At 39.1% G+C, this 22826-nt stretch overlaps 1 protein-coding gene across 2 annotated transcripts in view; it reads left to right on the top strand.

Moving 5' to 3' along the window:
• The window catches only part of ADGRA1 (adhesion G protein-coupled receptor A1), a 517955-nt gene that overhangs the window by 148202 nt on the left and 346927 nt on the right, over positions 1-22826 (top strand). For both annotated transcript variants that reach the window (XM_060768686.2, XM_060768685.2), the window contains exon 3: positions 16014-16085. In XM_060768686.2, the coding sequence (XP_060624669.2) occupies positions 16014-16085 (72 nt within the window). The remainder of the gene's footprint in view (positions 1-16013; positions 16086-22826) is intronic.

The raw sequence follows: 22826 nt of genomic DNA, 5'->3' as shown, positions 1-22826 counted from the left end.
TTTAATTGTGGTTTTACTATTGCAATTGTTTGCATTGGCATTGTATCAGTGCCCAATGTAAGGCATTGAATTTTGCCATTATTTGTGTGTAAACTGCTTTGACTCCCCCTGGGGGTGGGAAAGGCGGTATATAAATATTGTAAATAATAATAATAATAATAATAATAATAATAATGTGCAAACCTACCATATTACTTTTAGAAATTTAAGAAAAAATGTAACTATCACCTATGTACCTCAAATGACAGAAGAATTGGTTCTTCATTGTGTGTTCAGTCAATATCTATATGCTTGTGATTGTTAAAAAGTGACTCATTTCTACAGTGGCTCACGGCTAATTTTGTTTACCAGACTCCTTAAAATGTCCAAATGGTATCTAGTAGGGCTGGGTAACCACGGAAAAATTTGTTTCTAAACTCGTTTCATTTTTAGGGGGTCCATTGCGTTTCGTTTTCGTAAATTTTGAATTGATTCGTTAATGGCGGACGCGATTGCGCAATATGCTAAAAAAAACCTCCAAATGGGACAGGGGGAACTTCTGAAGCTCCCCTCTCCCTAGGTTGTTGACTGTTGGTGTGATAAAACAAACAACTACTATATTATATTATATTATTATATATTATATTATATTATTATTATATTATAATATTATATATTATTATATTATATTATTATAATATTATATATTATTATATTATATATATTATATTATATATTATTATATTATATTATTATAATATTATTATATTATATTATTGTATATTATATTATTATAATATATTATATATTATTATATTATATTACGAAAATAATTACGAAATAATTACGAAAATTGGAAAAATTGTTTCAATTCTTAATTACTCCTCACACTATTCCAAAATGGCTCAAAATCGGATCGTAAGCTAATTTAAATACGAATTAATAATGAATTACAAAATTAACGAATGAAACCGCCCAGCCCTAGTATCTAGTAATAATACTATTTGATTTTAGGAGAAGTGATAATTCAGTATTGTGTTTCCCTTAATTGTGTGCTGAAATGTAGCAAATCAACAACTCCGGAGTCAGAGTTCTTTCATTCTTAACTGCAATTTATCAATGAGATGGTGGGACATAATTCTATGTTTGTTCCCTTGGGGACTGTAAGCAATTCAGACTATTTCACTGTAGTGTAATATCCTGTATGCTGTAAACTGTTAGGAAGTAATATCTTTCTAAAATGCAAAAACGGGTTTTATGACAAAACAGTTTGTTATGATTTACTCGATTTCATACCTGTTACCTATATGCACATTTAATTACAACTGTGATGCTGTTATTGTTCTAGCAGCAGTAATATTGCTGCAAGAGAGACTTCAACTTTTCAATAAACATTCAGCCAGCATTTTTGCAGCTGTACAACCTTGATATAAGAAGTGCAATTGTTGCAGTAGACTTAATGTAGCTTTTCTATAGCTGGATTATAACAGTAATTTGGTTTTGATTTATTTTCAGGTCATGTAGCCAGATGTGTACACCCACACCACAAATGGCACATCATTGGTGCTCAATGCAGAACTCTCTGCCAAATGATACTAAACCATAAGTGTCAGTTATTTTGGGATTTTGAAGAAGACAAGATTGCAACTACATTAAATGTTTCTGTAAAATGATTCAAAATGCTTTCATTGTTGGTGATGTGCCTGGCCAACGCCAGTGCTCTGTGTGTGTGGCCCAAGTTTTTCTACTGCTTATTGTAATTAGTACCAACGTTTTTTGCCAAGCTCAGCAGTTGTTTTAGAGTAGGAGTGGACATGTAAATATGCAACCAAAATTGCTCTGATTTCCTAATTTAACTCAGTGGGAAATTGATATGAACAAGTATAAGGCTTTTAATGAACATATAAAACATTCCCAAACAGTTTTGGTTAAACTATTAAATGACGGCTCACTTGTATGGGTATGTGTACATTAAAAGAATATAAATAAGAAGTAAAGAAAACCATATGATTTTTAGTGCAGAAATAGGAAAATGAAGCGGTAAAGAGCTGTCAAAACGTGTGCTTATTCATTTCTGTCAGCTTCTACAAAGGTATTTAGAAAGAAAAGACTTGTTATGCTCAGTGTATTGGTGGTCATCAGAACATGTTCATCCAGCCAGTGCCAAGGCTGTGGGCAGTATATAATGTGCAATTTTCTGGGAACGATGGTCAGTCTAATGTCCTATGAGATTCAAAGTAATTCCCAAAATCAAAAAGCCAGATGTCCTTTTTTGGCCTCGCTGAGGCATGATGGATAATATTTCCAGATGTGTTTGGCTTCTGATGTAGTGTTCCTGATCATAATGGTTTAAAATATTTTTTTTCTCTTCCTACCGATGCACAATGATTCTACAGTTAGCTTGCTTACCTCTGAATCAAGTCATTACAGAATTTGCCAAGTTTGCCAAGATTACTCTGAACATATATTACAGAGGGCACTCTGATTTTGCCTCCAATAACTTGGGAATTATTGAAAAGTAGGCCCTTTGATAGCCATGTCTTTGTGCATGAGCAGTTTTATTCTGTTGGCCATACTGTAGTACAACATTCAAATTGATGACAAATACTAGAAGTCTAAATGAACTCTGTTACTGCTTTATTTTATCATTTTTACCTCTTTATGTGCATCTTGTGTGAGCAGTTATTGACTAAACAAATCAAAGCCAAAGCTCAAGGTCTTATCAGGGACTTTGCCATCAGTTTGTTTCCCTATTTGCTCATCCTGTAGTCAGTTTGATGTGCTGAAGATGAGGTTGAAAGGAAAAGTCCCTGAAGACTAACTGGAATTCATTTTCAGCAACAGACTGTTCTTCTTGAGGAAGAACATGAGGAAGAACTTCCTGACTGTGAGAGCCATTTAGCAGTGGAACTCTCTGCTCCGGAGTGTGGTGGAGGCTCCTTCTACGGAAGCTTTTAAACAGAGGCTGGATAATCATCTGTCAGGGGTGATTTGAATGCAATATTCCTGCTTCTTGGCAGGGGGTTGGACTGGATGGCCCATGAGGTCTCTTCCAACTCTTTGATTCTATGATTCTATGATTCTTGTTCATGAATGGACATCTACTCCAGGTACTTGGAGAATTAAGTGGGTTAGAAAGCAAAAGTTACTTAAGCATGGTGCTGAAGATATTTTTTTAATGAAACAGTGCTTTGCACTGTTAGTTCTTCTGGATGGAGCTGGAGCTGGTCACATAGTTTCAGTATTTTTGAAAATTTTAACAATTAGGCTAGAGTCAATGTTTATATGGAATGAGTAAGGTAGACTGCCAAAAGAAAATAAACTCATACTGGTCAAGGTTGAAGCATAGATTTTTTGAAAGGATAAGATAGCAATCACAGACTCTGCAAAGAGAGTACAGTTTTTGTCCATGGAATCCAACAAGCATGAATAATTTTGCATTATACAATGAGGTTTTTTGGCAGGATAAATATGGTGTTTGGACCCTACGTGCAGAGCTGGGATATTTCCTGTAAAACTATTCCTCTTGCAGAGTGCTCCAAAAAAATTGCTCTGATTGCTTTGTTAGAAAACAGTAAGGATGTCCCTAAAAGAAAGAGGTATAAGATTTGAAGTTATTTTTTTTCTTAGCTTGTAACAAAGAAGAAAGGTCATGGCGGAGTAGATCCATACAATGTTGTCCTATGTCTGTGAGGAAGTGAATCTGATCCAGATCTTAGGACCTCATCACATTAAAGTCCAAATGGCATGTGATAGTGGGGGTTGGGATGGGGTTCACCAGGCAGCATGGTGAATCCAGCGGGCAGTGTTGGAACCCATTGCCCCACCCCTACATCACCCCCTAACTCAATCCATGGGGGAAGCATTGCCTCCCTGCTCCCCCCCCCCCCCGGCACTCACCTCATTTTCCTATGAGAACATGGGAAGCTTCTTGTGTTCTCTGGGCAGAGTCCTAGCATGCCGCCAGGATGCTGGAAGCCCGGGGCCCCACCGGAAGTAGCCCTATGTTGTCTGATGGGCTTCGGCAGGCTCCGTGCTTCCAGCATCCTGCAAGCGTCCTAGGACTCTGGCATTTGTTAATTTGTCATCCATAATTAATTATGTTTCCCTCTGCTGGATTTGAGAGTTTAGCAGCTGCAAAATTGTATCATAATGACATAAATTCCCTGTTGCTGTGACAGAAATTAGACTGGGTAAATGCATATGTTGCCTGTAGGGTTTTCTGGACTTTATGCTGGATAGACGAGCCTGCAGTGACTCACAGGTTTCTATTCTGTCTCCCATGTTATTTGATATCTACATAAAATTGCTGGAAGAGGAGATGGTCTGGGAATTTGTGGTATGGTGCCAGCAAAATACTGGAGACATGCTTCTTTGTCATTACATTTGCCATTACATTTGCAGGAAGTTATTGAAGTTCTGAACTGATAATGGATTGGATGGGGAGAAATAAATTGAAAATTATGGTCTGACAGGCCATGGTGATCATGGCTTGTCAGACAGCAGTTTGGGAAATGGAAGCTCAGCATGTTCTTGATGAAGTATCACTGACCTTGTAAAACTTGTCATTTGGGAGTACTTCTGAACTCTGTTCTGAAATTGCAATGTTGTTTAAAGGGTCGTTTTAAGAAAAGGACTGACAAACTGCAAATGGTCAAAAATGATGTGACCAGATGGCTGATAGAATGCCTATGATGTGATTCCTGTGTGAAAACAATGGCACTGGTTTTCACTTCATTTTCAGATTCAAACCTGTGGTCTTAAACTATGCAAGCAAAGAATACTATAAAGATTATATGCCACAGTAAGAGCCTTGGCTGGTATTTAGATCTTCAGACAAAGTTGTATCCCACTGATTTTCCAGATTTATTAAACAGGAAAAACAGGGGGATATTTCCAATAGCCCTGGCCAGATTTTTGAAGGTTGAGCTCTCTTCTTTATTGGTGATGTGCCAACAAAGCTGGCTTTCATTTTGTGGTTTTTGTGGCTTGCAACGTGTGATTAATGTTAGTTTTGTTTTTAACTACTATTTTTGGTTTGTTTGTTGTTCTTTATTTTCTAATATTTTAAAAAGTATGATTTGATTAATTTTTAATTATGAAGCACAGTAAGCAATATTATGTTAGAAGATGAACTATCAATATCATTGTAAGCCTGTGATGTTGAGCAAAAAGAGTACTGTACTTAGCTCAGAACATCACTTTGTTAGACAAAGATGGTCATGAAGTAAGATGATGCCTAAAGTCTAGGCCCTTATCTATACTGGCAAATAAATCCAGAGCCAGACTGGTCTGAGAGGTAATTGTATGCATCCTGAGTCTACACTGGACCATCACCTCACAGTCCATGTTGCTGGCACCACTCCAAGGTCACCACAGAGCTCCATATGAACTCCTAGCTATTGCTGAAACAATAGCCGGCCGTAGGTAATTTTCAATGGTAAGCAAACTGTATTTTGCCCCCCCACCCCCAACCAATCACTGATATATATTTTCTGTTCATCATGGGAGTTCTGCGTGCCATATTTGGTTCAATTCCATCATTGGTGGAGTTCAGAATGCTCTTTGATTTTAGGTGAACTATACATCCCAGTAACTACAACTCGCATATGTCAAGATCTATTTTCCCCCAAAAGCGCCTCAAGAGCGCCCCTGGGCAAAATCAACTATACTGCAAATGCTTACTTTGTGTAATGGGTTGAGCCGCCCCTGGCTGACACCCTGTGCTGACAACAGTAGAGGTGCTAATGGAATCTGTGCTGATCTCCCCAGCATAGCATGCTCATGCTGACTAGAAGTTCACACAGAGCTCTGTGGCTGTCTGGGAGTAGCAATGATTGTAACATGGGCATGGTCCTCTCCTTCTTCCCTGCACGGATAAGTATACATTACGTGGGCTGTGGAGCTGATTCCATTATCTGCACTGCCGAAATTGTGTGATTACATCAGAGTTTCAAGCAAACTCTGAAGCATCCCCCAAATGTTTCTAACATAAGACTAAGGGCCCTTCCCCACACCCAGGGCCATAGCTAGAAAAAAAAATCGGTGGGAGGGGGAGGATCATGAAGAATAGTTCCAGAACACAAAATAATTTAAATTATTTTGTTCATTCTATATTTTATATAGATTTAATTAAATCAAATTTCTATTTTATTTCTATACATTTCTATTTATTTCTATTTTAGTTACAAAGTTTCATGTCTTAACATAACTGAAAATGACTGTTAATTGGTAATTTATAGTTACAAAAAAGTACCACAACATCTGTTGGAAACACTTGAAAACCGTGCCAAAACACTTAGACAGAAATCAGGCTCCATCAATAAACTTTGGTGAACACTCAAGAATGCATGTCAGAGTATGAACACTTGAATGAGCACATTTCAGTTTCTAGTTAATTTCATTAGTAGGCATGATAAGAAGTTTGAAGCTCAAATGCATGAGACTAAATTTACCCAACAACCTTTAGACCCAACACCACCAAGTCTGGTCTCCTTCATGAGGACCTTCAAATCCCTGACACCCCCCCCCCCCCCGCTCCTCAGTGCCATAGGCTTTGCCTGTCAGTTATGGGTGGGCCAACTTGGTTGCTTCCACTATATTGGCTATGCTGCAAGTAATGACAGTGTGAATAAATTGTCAAAATTTGCTTGAGATAGTGCTTGTAGTTCTGGAGAGACTTGTTTAATTTTTGCTTCTCATAGACTTAGCATGGAGATTTGGTAAACAGTTAAAATTCATGAGTAAATTCAGGGGTTTTTTTAACGTGAAAATTTTCAGGGGAAGGATCTAATTTTTTACACACAGAGACCCTTGGCTACAGCCCTGCACACATCCCTATAACCCAGAATGTCAAGGCAGAAAATCCCACAATATCTGCTTTGAATTGGGTTATTTGTATCCACACTGCCATATAGTCCAGTTCAGAGCAGATATTGTGGGATTTTATTCAGCTGTGGGGAAGGGGGCTAACCTGATTAACTTGCAATATTTAATGGAAGTGGAGAGATGTTGTGAGGACAGCCAAAAGCAGTCCTAGACTGTAGCTGTCCTCACAACATTTCTCACAAAATCAGTCCTAGGGATGGCATGCCTTGATCATCTCTCTCCTGTGCTAGGTAGAAATGAGCAAGATACATGTGAACGTGAAAGGATAGACTGCAGTTTTTCCCAGAGAATGTAAAGAAGTCAAGAGATCTATGTTTCAGACTCTGAAACGGCCTTTTTTTTCATGTCTGGCTTTCTCTTGGGAAATCTGATATGGAAGCAATGGATTTCGGATTACCTTTGGAGAATTTAAGCTGTGTCTCAACATGTATATTTGCAAAATAAGTCAGATATTACAAAACATCAGTCAGCCTTCAGTGACTTTCTTGTAGAGGAAACTAGTTCCAGGAAAGTGCTGCCCTCCTGGAGCTTCTCAGAAGCGCAGAGTATATATAGCATTCTTAAAGAACAAAGAAACACATATTTTCATGAACTATAACTAAATAAATATTTTAAACGATTGTCTCTGGCTTTGATGCAACTTTTTCTGTGCTTAAAAAGATAGTGTTTATTAATAATGGTGGGAGCTATGTTGACTCAAGTATTTAGAATGATCTAAAGCTATATTTTTGGGGGCTGTGGTGGTGCAGTGGGTTAGACCACTAAGCTGCAGAACTTGGCGGTTTGAATCTGCAGGACAGGGTGAGCTCCCATTGTTAGCCCCAGCTTCTGAGTAGAGCAATAGCTACTGCTTTGGCGGGAAGGTAACGGCGCTTCATGCAGTCATGCTGGCCACATGACCTAGGAGGCATCTAGAGACAACGCTGGCTCTTTAGCTTAGAAATTGAGATAGAGGAAAACCTTTAATTTTAAATCTATATTTATGGTTTTTTCCCTCTTTTGGCTTTCATAAATCTCTCCTTGTGTACATGCATTGTAGTTATATGCTATGTAAGGACTTGTCATGCCTTCCACCACATGTTTTCCTTTTTTAAAGGGATCATTAATGCTTCAAGTACTTCTATCATTGCTTGAAAACAGCAGCTCTCATTTTGAGCTTTGATCAAAAGCTGCAACATGCATCCTACTATAATAATAAGTGTTTTGCAAGGATCATTTTATAAACTCAAATCGTTTACTTGCAACAAAGTCTGTGACCTGAGTCCCTAGTGGACCTGGTGTGTTCCTCCGCTACATCTACATCACCGTGTCTCACCTCTATTGTTTTAAAGGATTCCTTTCTTGTACATCCCCGGGGAGATTTGTTGCTGTTTTCTCCCTTCCCCCTGAGAGACCTTACTTCCCCAAGTATAACAAAATTGTCCTTCATCCCCTCCTCTTAGAGGACATAAATAATATTTTTGAAAGTTAAAATTAATTTTTGGGCAAGGTACTTTGGGAATAGATGGCTTACTAAGATCCTGTGGGATGTGAGCAATTTCTGGACATCTGGAAGTTCCTCAGATCAATTTAGAATATAGATGTGGGAAATTATTATTTAAAAAAATGAAATCCAGAGGTAATGGGTTGTTGTCGGTTTTTTGGGCTGTATAGCCATGTTCTAGAAGCATTCACTCCTGACATTTCACCTGCATCTATGGCAGGCATTCTTAGACGGTATGAGGAGGTAATGCATAATAATAACTTATTCATATTATTTTTAAACAAGGAATGCTGTTTTTTACGTCCAGTAAAGTGCAACCTCTAATCCGGATGCAGTATTTGTCATTCAAACACTGAACTAAACATTTAATTTGATAATATGACTATAGATACTACCATCAGGAAACATTTTCCAAGACTTTTGTGTTGAATAATTCAGGCCTAACTTAAATATGATATCAAAATTTATGTATTTATATTACATGTAATATTACTAATAATATTACAATATAATAATATAGTACAATATAGTAAATTTAATACTGATATTGTACTATGCTAATCTATCTATCTATATAAAAATGCTTTGTGCATAATGAGTAACTTAAAAACAAAAGAACCAATGAACGAAATCACACCAAATTTGGCAACAAAACATCTCACAATACAAGGAGTGACCATCACTCAAAAATTATGATTTTGTCATTTGGGAGTTGTAGTTGCTGGGATTTATAGTTCGCCTACAATCAAAGAGCATTCTGAACTCCACCAATGATGGAATTGAACCACACAGAACTCCCATGACCAACAGAAAATACTGGAAGGGTTTGGTGGGCATTGACCTTGAGTTTGACCTTGGGGCCTGTATTATTTCCCTGAGGAGGGCGTTCCAGAGGTGGGAGGCCACCACCGAGAAGGCCCTCTCATCCCCACCAACTGTACTTTTTTAACCTAAGAGATCACCTTTCTAGGATTATGTAGATCCTTTGACACAACTCTACTATTACTTTCTGTCGGAAACTAACCACAGAATGCCATTCTGAGAACCTAGAGATTCTAGAGGTGTTCTGTCTTGGTTCTTCATCATAACTCTATCAGCTTCAGGAGGAGGTTTCACTGGAAGGCCTAGTAGGATTCCTAGAGAGAATATTTTCACCAAATCTGTGAATAATCAAATCCACAAAAGTCAAACTCTGAAATATGGATGACCAGCTATACAACTCAAAGAGTGCCCTGAAACTATAGGATGCATCATCCAAAATGTGTCTTTTCAAAGCTCTGCATGGCATAAAAATTCCATTTTCTTGTCTCTCTAATGCCATGGTTAAGCAAGCCATCAGTCTTCAAAAGCTCCACATTCTACTACTTTTTTAATTCTTCAGAGTAGATGGAAAAGAAAGTAAGCTGTTTCAGATACAAAGTTACTGAAATGTTGCATATATAATGTGCCATGAGTTCTTTCCTGTATTATTGTAGGAGGTTATATGAGGTAAACCTGGGGCAAGAGTAGAGACAAACTGGACTGCAAATGAACATAATGGAAAAGAGATGTTTTGTTAGTAGATCTTCCGATTTTATGCTAAGTGGCATAGTCAGAGGGGTTTTTTTAGTAGCTCTTTTAAAGCACATTCATTATTCATTATTCATGGTTTAGAAATATAATGGTGCATTTTGAAATAAATGTTCTTTTATCGAAAGAATAAACAATCATATCATTTATTACCCAATAATTATTGTCTTATAATGAGATTGCAAATTCCAGGTCAAATTTGCAACAACTAAAAAGTTGTTATAATTGTATTGACATTGTTTTGTGCCTCTACATTTTCATGCTATTGCTTGAGTATGATAATGTGGGAGACGAGGAAAGGCACCATGTTGCCCAGGCAAACATTCAATGCCTTTTTTTATTTGGATTCATAATGGCAAAAAGCCTCACTTAGGGGTGGGAATAAAGGAATCTCTCCCGTTTCCTATTTCCCTCATCCAAGGTAAGAGAATCAAGCATTGGATTGAGGTTCCAAGTCCTATATAGATTTAGATTTCATCACAAGCACTTTGAATTCAGACCAGAAATGTGTTGGCAGCCAGAGCAAGTCTTTTAAGAATAAAAAACATATGACATAAATCTAACTGATGCTGAACAGGACACATAGAACTGGGTCAGAAAATATGCATTGAGAATTATACGTTTTGTAATACTGTGAAACCTCGATTTACGAGCATCCTAAATTATGAGCTTTTTGAATTACAAGCAGTCGCTTGTCCGATTTGTTGATTTGACATGCGAGCCAGATCCAAGTTACGAGCACCTTCCAGAGCATCGGCCACTCCATCCACTCCTCAGGGACTCCTCTGTTGCTTGGGCCTTGAGGAAACCACACAAGGTTGGTGAGGGAACTTGAGGGGAGCCCTTGCCATCGCACGAAGAGTTGGAGATGCCCTTGAAGGCAGGCCAAACTCACAGGAAGAAAGGGAGGGAGGAAGAAAGGAAGGTGGGGGGAAGGAAGGGATGGAGGGGCTTGACACGGTCAACTGGAGGCCTCCTTTCTTACCATCTCAGTCTCTGAAAGGTGGCGGGTGGTGGGAGGCCAGGAGAGAGCAACTCAAGGAAGGAGGGAGGGAAGAAGGAAGGAAAGAAGGAAGATAGGGAGGGAGGGTGGGCGGGCTGACTGAAGATCCTTAACCCGTCAGGGCCTTGGCAAATGGGTTTAATTTGTTCTGTGGCCTAGCTCTGAAATGGATTAATAGCATTTCAGTGCATTCCAATGGAAAAATTTGCTTTGACATATGAGCAAACAGAGTTATGAGCTTGGTCACAGAACAAATTAAACTCACAAGTCAAGATATCACTGTACATTGTTGTGTTTAATAGCCTGAGTCCAATGCAAATAGCACCTTTCTATGTCACTTTTGTAAACTTTGTAAAATGCTTATCTGTCTATTCTCAGCCTTATATAGAAGATCTTAGGGCAGCTTACAGAAAGCATTAAAACAAGTTATGCAATTAAATCCAATAACATAATCTATATAAATTAATTTGTAATGTTCGTTTGTGGGATTAACAGAACTCAAAAACCACTGAACAAATTGACACCAAATTTGAACACAATATACCTATCAGGCCAACAAGTGACCATCACTCATAAAAACACTGAAAAACACAGCGGAAGAGACTTAAAAAGCCAAAAAAAAACTACATTACAACTCATGCGCAAAATCACATATGTACACAAACACACATATATACACATATACACAAATATATACAGAAATATATACACATATATATGTACACACAAAAACATACACAGAAAAGGGAAAGGAGGTAAGGAGAGAAGGAGGGAGAGAAGGGGGGGGGGGAAGGAGAGAAGGAAAGAAAGGAAGGAAGGAAGGAAGGAAGGAGAGAGAGAGGGAGAGAAGGAAGGTAAGAGCCAAGGAAGGATGGAACCAAAGAGCAAAGGAAGTGAGAAAATAAACAGGAAGAGGTAGAAAGAAGGGAAAGAAAAATAGGGAGGGAAGGAGAGAAAGAAAGAAGGAGAGAAAGAGGGAGGGAAGGTTGGCCACAGCAACGTGTGGCGGGTACAGCTAGTATAATCCTAATATAATAACATAGAATATAATACTTACTAATAATAATAATAATACAATATTATAATTATATATTTTATATTACATGTAACATTACTAATAATATTACAATATAATGGTATAGTACAATATAGTAATATATAATACTGACATTGTACTATGCTAATAATATTATATGTTGTATGTCTATATATATTGTAAGCCTCTCTGAGTCCCCTTCGGGGTGGGAAGGGCAGCATATAAATGTTGCAAATAAATAAATAAATAAGACATGATTTGGACTTCTGCAGTACATTTAAGTTAAAACCAGATTAAAAGATTAAAAAATAATTAAAGTGTTGTACATCACATTTGGAATAAGTTAATAGGACCCAAAGGCAAGTTTTAACTTGGCACCTAAATATTAATGTTTGCCTCAGTCCGGCTGAAAAATGGGTTTATTCCGCACCTTCTTGAAAAGCATGGGAAAAACCCACTATTTCTGGTTCTGGACTGCAGAACCAGAAATAGCCTGGAAAACCCACAGTTTTCCTGGCTAAATAAGCTTGGAAAACTGGGAAGCCCAACCCCTTCCCCCAAAGCCCCCCTAACCTGAGTAGAAAAAGAAATGAACACACCCAGCCTTCCTGGGATGGCTGCCGGAGTTCTTCTGGTGCATACAAATGATGCACCAGGAGAAGGTACGGGGGGGGGGGGGGGGGGGGGGGGAGAAAATTGCTCACCCCTCCCTTTCTCCTGGCACGTCATTTGTACATTCCAGGAGAACCCGAAAGACAGTTGCTCTGTCAAGTAGGAAATTTAGGTACCGCTTATGCGAGGAGACTAATTTATGATGCCATAAAAATCTCCAGCCACCGTGCAAAAAGAATGAGGAAGTACGCCATCAGTGTCACAAATGGAAGATGAAGTGACAGCTCCCCTGGTGGCCAGAATACCATCATGAAAGCTGTTAAATGTTAAATAGCCTTTGTGTCTGTCTATATATGTTGTGTGTCTATGGCATTGGTTGTTTGCCATATATGTACATTGTAATCCGCCCTGAGTCCCCTGCAAGGTGAGAAAGGTGGAATAGAAATACTGTAAATAAATAAATAAATAAATACTGACCAATGTTATATTATTTACCCAATAAATATGTACAGGGCATAGAGAAATGTGATTCCCATGGACATCCATCTAAAGCAGGAGTGGATAACTTCCAGGGACTGTTTTTGCCCTCTTCCAGATTTCAGTGTAGAATAGGTCCATTAAATTGAATCAGTACTGATGCAGATCTCATTGATTCAGTGAATGTACTCTAATTGCAACTAACAATAATATTTTAGCCTGAAAATTCTGGATTGCAATGGATAAGTAGTGCACACACTAGTATTTACACTCTTAAGTACTCTCCTGTATGGAAACAAGTGTTTGTAAACAAGCAATAGATGGCTCATAGAATGTCACAGCCAATCAGACACACAAAGGCAGCAGTGATGTTGGTCTTGTCTATTGGCTGAAGTGTGGTGGTTCATGACTCTTTCCATCTGCTGAGCACTCCCAGGCATGAGTAAGCATTATGGTTTGTAGAGATTTCAACTGTACAGAATTATACGAAACAGAGTGAAATGAGATTAAGCCCATAGGAAGTGTGCAGTTCTCCAGATGTTGGATTTTAACTAACACTAGTCCTGGCAACTTAATTTTTGGTGAGGCATGAGATTTGCAATCAGGGCTGCTACATGAGAGCTTTCTGCTTTGTGAAGTGGGGAACAGCATTGCACTCTTGCTAATACAAATGAGATGCCTTGTTTTTATTTCTTTCTTTCTTTATTTACTGTATTTTTACCCCCCAATATCTCAACCCTAAAGGCGACTCAGAGCGGCTTCAAAATTGGCAATAATTCAGCGCCATACAATAAACATAAACATACAAAATACAATATGCATTATACATTAAAATAAATAAAATAATTAAAACCATAACACATCAATACATTAAATAAATGATTAGTGCCACAAGTATTGTCTTATCTTTAATAATACAACATCATGTCTATGGTTGGAGCTTATGTAATGGCATGCTAAGCCAAATACTAACTTTTAGGAGATATCAAGCTGTTACTTGTTGATTTTTTTTTTACTGCAGTTGACAAAGGAGGAAAGTCATTTTTAAAATTTCAATACTGAAAAGAGCATATCTGTAACAATAACACACACGGGGGCTTAAGTCAATATTAGTTATTTTCAGATACGAACTGATAGAACTTGATATTTATGACTAGCAAGCTCCATGATGAGCAATAATCTGCCATCCCAAAGCTATTCTGATAAGTATAGGAATGTAGCTGGCTGTTTTAGTTTCAAACTTTCTTATGTTTGTACATGCATATGCCTGTATGATAACCAGAGAATGTATAAAGTCACAGAATTACCTACTATAGTAGTCTACCAGGCAATATAGTACACTGGTTTGAGATTGGATTCTGACTCTAGAGACCAGGATTCAAATCCATGCTTGACCATGAAACCCTCTTGGGCAGATTACATACTTGCAGCCTCAGAGGAAGGCAAAGGCAATAACAGAATGATTCTGAACATATCTTCCAAGCAAATCCCATGATAGACTCACCCTAGGAGTGCCATAAGTCAGTAATGTCTTAATGGCACACGGCCACCATCACCACCACAACAAATAGGTTTTCTCATCTCCCCTGCAAGATTCCCCATCCCAAAGTGAACTGAGTATGTATTGGAAGAGATTGTTCTGATTTACTAGGAGCTGGCAGTGATGAAACCAATGGTATGGAGACTAGAGTGTTGATGGTGTAAGTCTCAGAGCAAGTACATATGTGCCATATGTTTATCTATCTATTTATTTATTTCCCGTATTTCTACCCCGTCACTTCTCTACCCCTGAAGGGGAACTCAGGACGACTTACAATGGGCACCACTATGATGCCACTATATAACAATTACAATAATAAAACCACAATTGAACATAAAGCATAGTTAAAAACAACAACAACAACAACAACAACAACAACAACAATCTTTATTTATACCCCACCACCATCTCCCCCAATGGGGACTCAGGGCAGCTTACATGAGGCCAAGCCCAAACAACTTGATTAATAAAATAAACTAAGATACAAATTGCAATAAAATAAACAACATAGCATTAAAATATAAAACATATAAGCATATAAACAATATACACCAAACAAAAGGGGAAAAAAAGCAGTAAACCAAATATAATGAGCGGGCCGCATGTACATAAAATGATTTGAAAAACTCAGGGTGAGATAAAGAAGCAGAATTATTTGTAAGGGAGAACTCATAGAGAGACAGGGCAATAAACGGACCTTCGTACAATGGGGGGTGCACTCCTAGGACAAGAATGTTGAGAGGAGCAATAGCATAAGATTATGTGACTACTCTTCGAAAGTGCAATGGCAGAGCCAGGTCTTGAGTTTCTTTTTAAAGGTTTCTAAGGTAGAAGCTTTCCTAATCTCTCCGGGCAATGAGTTCCAGAGTCGGGGGGCCACAGAGGAAAAGGCTCTCTCTCTTGTACCCACAAGGTGAGCCTGAGAAACTGACAGAAGCGAAAGGAAGGCCTCCCCCGAAGATCAAAGAGTTCGGACTTGTTCATGGAGAGAGATACAATCACGAAACAATACATAAGCAATAATTAAAAACAGTAAAACAGTCTGAATGATCAGTAACCAAATCAATATATAGACTTTCTGTCCTTATTATTTCATTCACTTTTATGGAATATAGTAATTGTAAAAATGCATTTCCCCTAAGGCTAGAAAAGCTGCCAGTTTTAATTGGGATTTCTAACTTAAGTGGGTTTTGGAGCAGCAAACTTGTAATTTATTTCCCCCCTTCTTCCCTTCAATATTTGTTCACATTTTCTATTGGAGATATATATAATATATATATATATATATACACACACACACACACACAAGCATTTCTCTTAATGTAAAGCATTTTCAAATCTTCGTCTGCCTTCTTTTCTGCATGTATGCGAGTCTCCAATTGTATGTAAACTGATAATTAATGCTCTTTCTATTGTGTATCTCCAGAGATCTGAAGAATAACTTGATTAGTACTATTGAGCCTGGGGCCTTCTTTGGACTTTCAGAACTGAAGCGTCTGTAAGTATTAATTCCATCTGAATTACTTTAAAAATTGTACTCATATTGACATTTCTGTCCTTGGGGAACTTGGAATATGTCACCAAGCAATTATAACATATAGAGCACATGAATTACATTCCACAGTTTTGTCCTCTTTGAGATGCATCATTTATGATTTATTTGTATTACTAAGCATAAGATTATCCTTGTTCTTATCCTTAACTTTATGAGTAATTACAGTTAGACTTTTAAGTTCCAAAGACACTTTCCTTCAGTATTGGAGTAAATATTTTGAAGCTGAGAATGCATGTGTAGCAATATGCTAAAACTGAAGCAAAATGTGGAGTTTATTGTCTAAGGGTTTCATGGCTGAAATAACTGGGTTGTTGTAAGTTTTTCGGGCTATATGGCCATGTTCTAGAAGCATTCTCTCATGTGGACAATTTCAAAAGAAAGGAAGAAACCATGACAACGAACAAAATCTGGCTACCAGTATTAAAAAACTCTAAAATTATAATAGTAAAAAAACACTCAAACACAGGGGAACTCCAGACAAGAAGCAATCGGGGATAGAAAATCACCTCTCAACAAAGGATTCCCCCAAATGACACCTAAAAACTGTCAGGCCATCAAATGCTAATCAAGGTGGCCAGTTGAAACAGTCACACCTAGCTCCAACAGACAAGAGTTCTTTCTCCCACCCTGGACCTTTCACAGATATATAAACCTAATTTTCCTAGTTTGCAACAGATCTCACAACCTCTGAGGATGCTTGCCATAGGTGTGGGTGAAACGTCAGGAGAGAATGCTTCTAAAACATGGCAATGTACCCTGAAAAACTTACAACAACCCAATGTGGAGTTTCTTTACAAAAATTACCACATCTCCCCCAAAATGAGTTATAGGTGGCAGCACATTGTTGCCTTGGAGTAGAATATTGTGTACAGATCAAACTGTATCAAATCACTTCGGTACAAGGTTTGGAAAACTGCATTTTGTCACAAAAGAAAGCATATCCTCAGCACTGTTATTTCATTTCTTATAAAATTTGTTCAGATAGATTTGATACCTTTTGGAAACAAGCTCCACAAATGTTCATTTTTTATACTTTTTATTGAGACTTACCTTTATATGTCTAAAGAGCTTTGCTAGAAATGACACAGTCAACTATTTCTTTACGCAAATAAGATTTATACGTGTTGTCAAAGACTTTCATGGCTGGAATCACTGGGTTGCTGTGATTTTTCCAGGTTTTATGGCTATTTTCCAGAAGTATTTTCTCATGAGAAGCCATTAAATGCTAATCAAGGTGGCCAATTGCAACATTCACACTTGCCTCAAGCAGACAAGAGTTCTTTCTCCCACCCTGGACATTCACTTGGCTAGTTTTCAACAGACCTCACAACCTCTGAGGATCCCTGCCATAGATGTGGGTGAAACATCAGGAGAGAAGTTTCTGGAACATGGCCATAAAGCCCGGAAAACTCACAGCAACCCAAGATTTATGTGATCTGAAGAGAAACCAGAGTATACAAATCCTTGGTAAAAGTCCTGTTTACATTTATGTAACAAGTTCATATAGCAATGTATTTGGTGTTTGGTGTCTGTTTATTTCATTTAGTTTGATACAGAAGCTCCTGGTGGCGCAGTGGGTTAAACCCTTGTGCCGGCAGGATTGAAGACCAACAGGTTGCAGGCTCGAATCCGGGGAGAGCACGGATGAGCTTCCTCTGTCAGCTCCGGATCCCCATGCAGGGACATGAGAGAAGCATCCCTTTCTTGCTTGCTTACTTAGGTGATCTCTCATTATCTGAGTAGGACTGCCTTCCAAGATCGGCGTACTGGAGTGGATACATAGGTGACTGTGGAGCCCTATTCTTGATCTGCATGTTCTCCCCCAGTGAGGGCATTGGTTTCCAGGTGGAAGGCGGTCCCAGTCAGAGTTGGTTTGATGTGCCTTCCTCTTGGCATGTTTCTCTCTTTCACCCTCTATTCGTGCCTCTTCAAATTCCACAGCACTGGTGGTCACAGCTGACCTCCAACTGGAGTGCTCAAGGGCCAGGGCCTCCCAGTTCTCAGTGTCTATGCCAGAGTTTTTAAGGTTAACTTTGAAGCAAATCTTTAAAACTCTTTTCTTGCCCAACATTCCGTTTTCCGTTCTTGAGTTCGGAATAGAGCAACTGCTTTGGGAGATTGTGGTTGGGCAACCGGACAATGTGGCCGGTCCAGCGGAGTTGATGGCGGAGGACCATCGCTTCAATGCTGATGGTCTTTGCTTCTTCCAGCATGCTGACATTTGTCCACTTGTCTACCCAAGAGAGTTGCAGGATTTACCATCCCACAAGCATGCTAAAACATCAAAACATCCTGGCATCCCCTGGGCAACATCCTTGCAAATGGCCAAATCTCTCACACCAGAAGTGACTTGCGGCTTCTCAAGTTGCTCCTGACACGAAAAAAAAGTTTGATACAGATCACAAATCCATCAGAATATATGCGTATATTGCATGTCTATCTTTATCTTAGCATATCGCTTTTTTCATTATGATACAAATTAGTATCTATAATATAAAACATGTGCTTTGGCTTTTCAGAGTATCACTGATTTGACAAAAATGCACTCGTTTTACTTTTTCAAGAATTGTAGTGTGAAAGAATGAAGATTTTTCGCAAGAATTACACATGTTTGGTAACAGATCTGCCCCGTGAAATGATAAATTGGGATGCTAATGCATTGGCATTAAGATATTTATTATTAAAGAATTAGCACATTTCGAAGAGACCCTGTGAATCTGAATGCATTTTAAGTCAGCGAAAACAAAATGTGTGAACACATGAAAGTGCTGTGATGACAAGTGAGTGTTGGGAGATGATAAATTCGAGTAACACAATCCTGACCTCTTGTGGGGAGAATAAGGAAGCTGTAAAAAGCAATGCTGCAATAGTACTCAACCACAGATGTTTGAATGGGGAAATGGAAAGGTCACAAGGGGTCTAAAAAGGAATGCTGAATGTGTGTTGCACCATAGAATTACTACTTTTTTTTAAAAAAAAAAAAACCCAAAATTTAAAAAAACCCTCTCTGTGTTGGGTTTTCCAAAGAGCTCTTTCTGGTTCCTTGCTAACGTCAGACCCATTCATTACTCTCAACAACTCTCTGCGGAGCAGTGAATGAGATATGGTAATACCGTCCCAAGTTTATTTCTACATCATTGCCTTTTTCCCTGAAAAGAAAAGACTATTCCCATTCCCTGACAGAATATGATTAGGAAATAGATGATTACATTACATGACCAATGAATATCTCTCCTCTTTCTTAAAAAATTGTAGTTGGCACTCGAAGCCTGCTATATTGTACTTAGCATGTTTTCTTATTCTTTCATATCTTTCCCATGGAGGATATAGAAAGCAGCTGAGCTTAATGTAATACAGACGTCTGCAAGTGGCATGAGGCTTCGTGACTCACTTAGGAAAAACTACAGGCTGCCAAATCTACATAAAATTAACAATTTCATTTGGAGCTCTGACTGCTCACTGCCTGTGCTGCAGTAATTCAGGATCTTCAATGATGGCAAAGTCAAGAGATCTCGTGGATTAACACAAAATGATGTCTACAAGGAAAAATAAACCAGAATTTGGGCTCCACGCCTGGCTGTTTTACAAGAGCAATTTCATGAGTCAACATTTCTAGTATAAATATTTACAGCTAAAAAATGAACACCAGATTTGTGTGACATGAGGTGGATTTGGTCTGAAATAATAAGAAGCAGTTGGGAGGCATGCAAAAGCAAGCTGCTTCAAACTGTTGCTTCTTTTTGCATATCTCTCATTAGGAAAACTGTTTAACACAACATATTGGGTGAGGAAACAAGAACTTACCATTGCATCTATTTGATAAAATGATTTTACATGGAGGGGCATATTTTCTAGTATGGGAACAATTCTGCCATGTACTTGGATACCTGGAGTTTTCCCATGACAAGCCTTTGTTTTAATAGAAAGTGACCTGGATATTAACCTCTATGAAATAATAATCATCATCATCATCTTTATTTATAATCTGCCTTCTCTCCCTGAAAGGACTCAGTCCAACAAAAAGGGCACCTAGCCCACTCTTACAACTTGGAAGGGGCTCCAAAAAGCCATGTAGTCCAACCCAACGGCCATCTATTCCAATGAAAAGGCCATCTAGTCTACTCTTACAATAACAGACTTCGAAGGGGCTCTGAAGGCCCTCTAGTCCATTCTTACGACTTGGAAGAGGCCCCAAAGGCCATCTAGTCCAACCCAAAGGCCATCTAGTCCAACAAAAAGGCAATCTAGTCCACTCTTACAATTTGGAAGGAGCTCCAAAGGCAATCTAGTCCAACCCAAAGGACATCTAGTTGTTTGCTGTCGTGACAACAGGCCTGTTCTGGGCCCCTAAGCACAGCAGAATTACCTCTGCACTCCCATAAAAGGCATTTGGGGACATAACCTGAAGGTTTTCTCGGTGATGCATTCCTCCAAGTTCTTGGAGATGGGAACAGCAGTATGGTTTCCTCCCTGCTTTAAGTTTCTAGAAAGAGTCAGTCTGCCAGGGAGGAGTTGTGTTGGCCAATATAAGGCCTCAGTTGAGATCCAGACAGTGTTGGAGTCCAGTGTTTACTTGGAGTTTTGCCATGGTCTGCTCTTACTGACATCTAGCTGAGGGAAGCTGTACAGTATTTCGGGTGAAATCCCTTTCAAGCCTTATTCAGAGATATCAGTAATGTAGATGATTTTTGCAAGCAAGCCATGTGCGCCAAATGGCTGCTGCTAGGAAATTCTGTGCCAGATTTTCCCTGTCTTCCAGTGCTAGTATTCCAGTCCAGTTTGTCATGGATCACCAGCAGTTCTTTATCCACATGTCAATTCCTCTCATCACTGTGTAGATGTTTTAATCCAGTTTTCATATTTTGATAATTTGTAAACTCATTTTAACTTTTACATTTTAAAAAGTTTTTTTTGTAAGCCATAGGTTTTAAAGTGTTGTTGTGCTATTGTTAATGCTTACTGCTTGTTTTTTGTTTATGAGTTTCATTTTATTGTTTTGTATTGCTGTTATTGTTGTTTTTGCTGATGTATTGTGGATTCGGCCTCATGTAAGCCGCACCAATTCCCTTGGGGAGATGGTAGCAGGGTACAAATAAATTATTATTATTATTATTATTATTATTATTATTACTTTCAAGTCTTGATCAGGGGGAAAGGTGGGAAAGAAATAAAAATATTCTATCTTCCTATCAGGAGACCTTTTCTAGTAGACCTCTTGTTTTGAAACTAAGAGTGAAAAAAGCGGTGGTTTTCTATAATGTTTTAAATGTTTCAACATTACAACATCTTACTTACAATTAGTTTCCATTTGTGCTGATATTTATGCACACTTGATTTCCATGTAACATTGCTTTTATTTGCACCTTATCTTTTAATACAAACTTCTATTTAAAAGGGGGGCGAAGGGAGATATAGCGGTTATGGCTTATTTAAATTGTAGATTTTGCTTAATTTATTTGGTGTTAAGTTTATTGTTAAACATCCTAACAATAAACTTAACACCAAATAAATTAAGCAAAATCTACAATGTAAATAAGCCATAACCGCTTACTTATATGTATACTGTTTGATGTATTTTGTTTATATGTTCTTAGTAGGTATTGAATGCTTGCCTTCTGTGTTGGAAACCACCCTGAGTTCCTTCAGGGAGATAGGGTGGTCTACAAATAAAGTTTGTTGTTGTTATTGTTGTTGTTGTTGTTATTATTATTATTATTATTGGTGTCCTCCTGTCTATCCCAATCTAGTCAATAGGAAGCTAGTATTATATGCTTTACTGTTTAGACCAGCGGTTCTCAACCTGGGGGTTGCGACCCCCAGAGGGGATGCTGGGCCATTTCGGAGGGGTTGTGGCGCCATGTCCATTGGCCCCGCCCCCTCCACCAGGCTACGCAGTGCTGCCTCTGTTGTCTGTTTTTTTGCCGCCTGCCAAGTTCAACAGGTGGCGTGACCAGGACAAGAGTCAAAATATGAGGCCAGACCATGTGGTGCTGCCTCGCTTGCCTGGCTTTCACCAGCTTTCGGCGCTTGCCAGGCCCAATGGGCGGGGCGAGCCAGGCAAGGGGCTTCCCGTGAGGCCAGGCCACATGGTGGTGCCTCTGTCACCTGGGTCGCACCGCCCGCTGGGTCTGGCAAGCGGCAAAAGCCAGGCAAGGGAGGCAGCACCACGTGGCCTGGCCTGGCTTTGCGGGAAGCCCCTCCCCTGACTCATACCACCCATCGGGCCTGGCAAGTGCCTCAAGCCAGTTGAGGGGCTTCCCACCAGGCCAGGCCAGGCGGTGCTGACTCCTTCACCTGGGTTGTGCCACCTGCCGGGTCTGGCAAGTGGCAAAAGCCAGGAGAGGAAGGCAGCACCGCATGGCCTAGCCTCACGGGAAGCCCCTCACCTGGCTTGCGCTGCTTGCCAGGCCTGATGGGCGGCGCGAGCCAGGGGAGGGGCTTCTCGTGAGACCAGGATGCATGGTGGTGCTTCCCTCATCTGGCTTTTGCCATTTGCCAGGCCTGATGGGCAGCATGAGCCAGGCGTGGTAGAAGAAAGGAAGGAAAGGGAGGGAAAAGGAAGGAAAGAAAGAAGGAAAGAAGGAAAGAAAGAGACAAGGATGGAAAGAAAGAGAGAGAAGGAAGAAGGGAGTAGGAAAGGGGAGGAAAAAAAGGAAAGAAAGAGAGAGAGAGAAGGGGAAAGAA

This window comes from Anolis sagrei, chromosome 3 (genome assembly GCF_037176765.1).
Source record: "Anolis sagrei isolate rAnoSag1 chromosome 3, rAnoSag1.mat, whole genome shotgun sequence".
In the NCBI taxonomy this organism is placed as follows: Eukaryota; Metazoa; Chordata; class Lepidosauria; order Squamata; family Dactyloidae; genus Anolis; species Anolis sagrei.
Note: the sequence above shows the minus strand (reverse complement) of the source record. Positions and strands in the feature narration are given on the sequence as shown.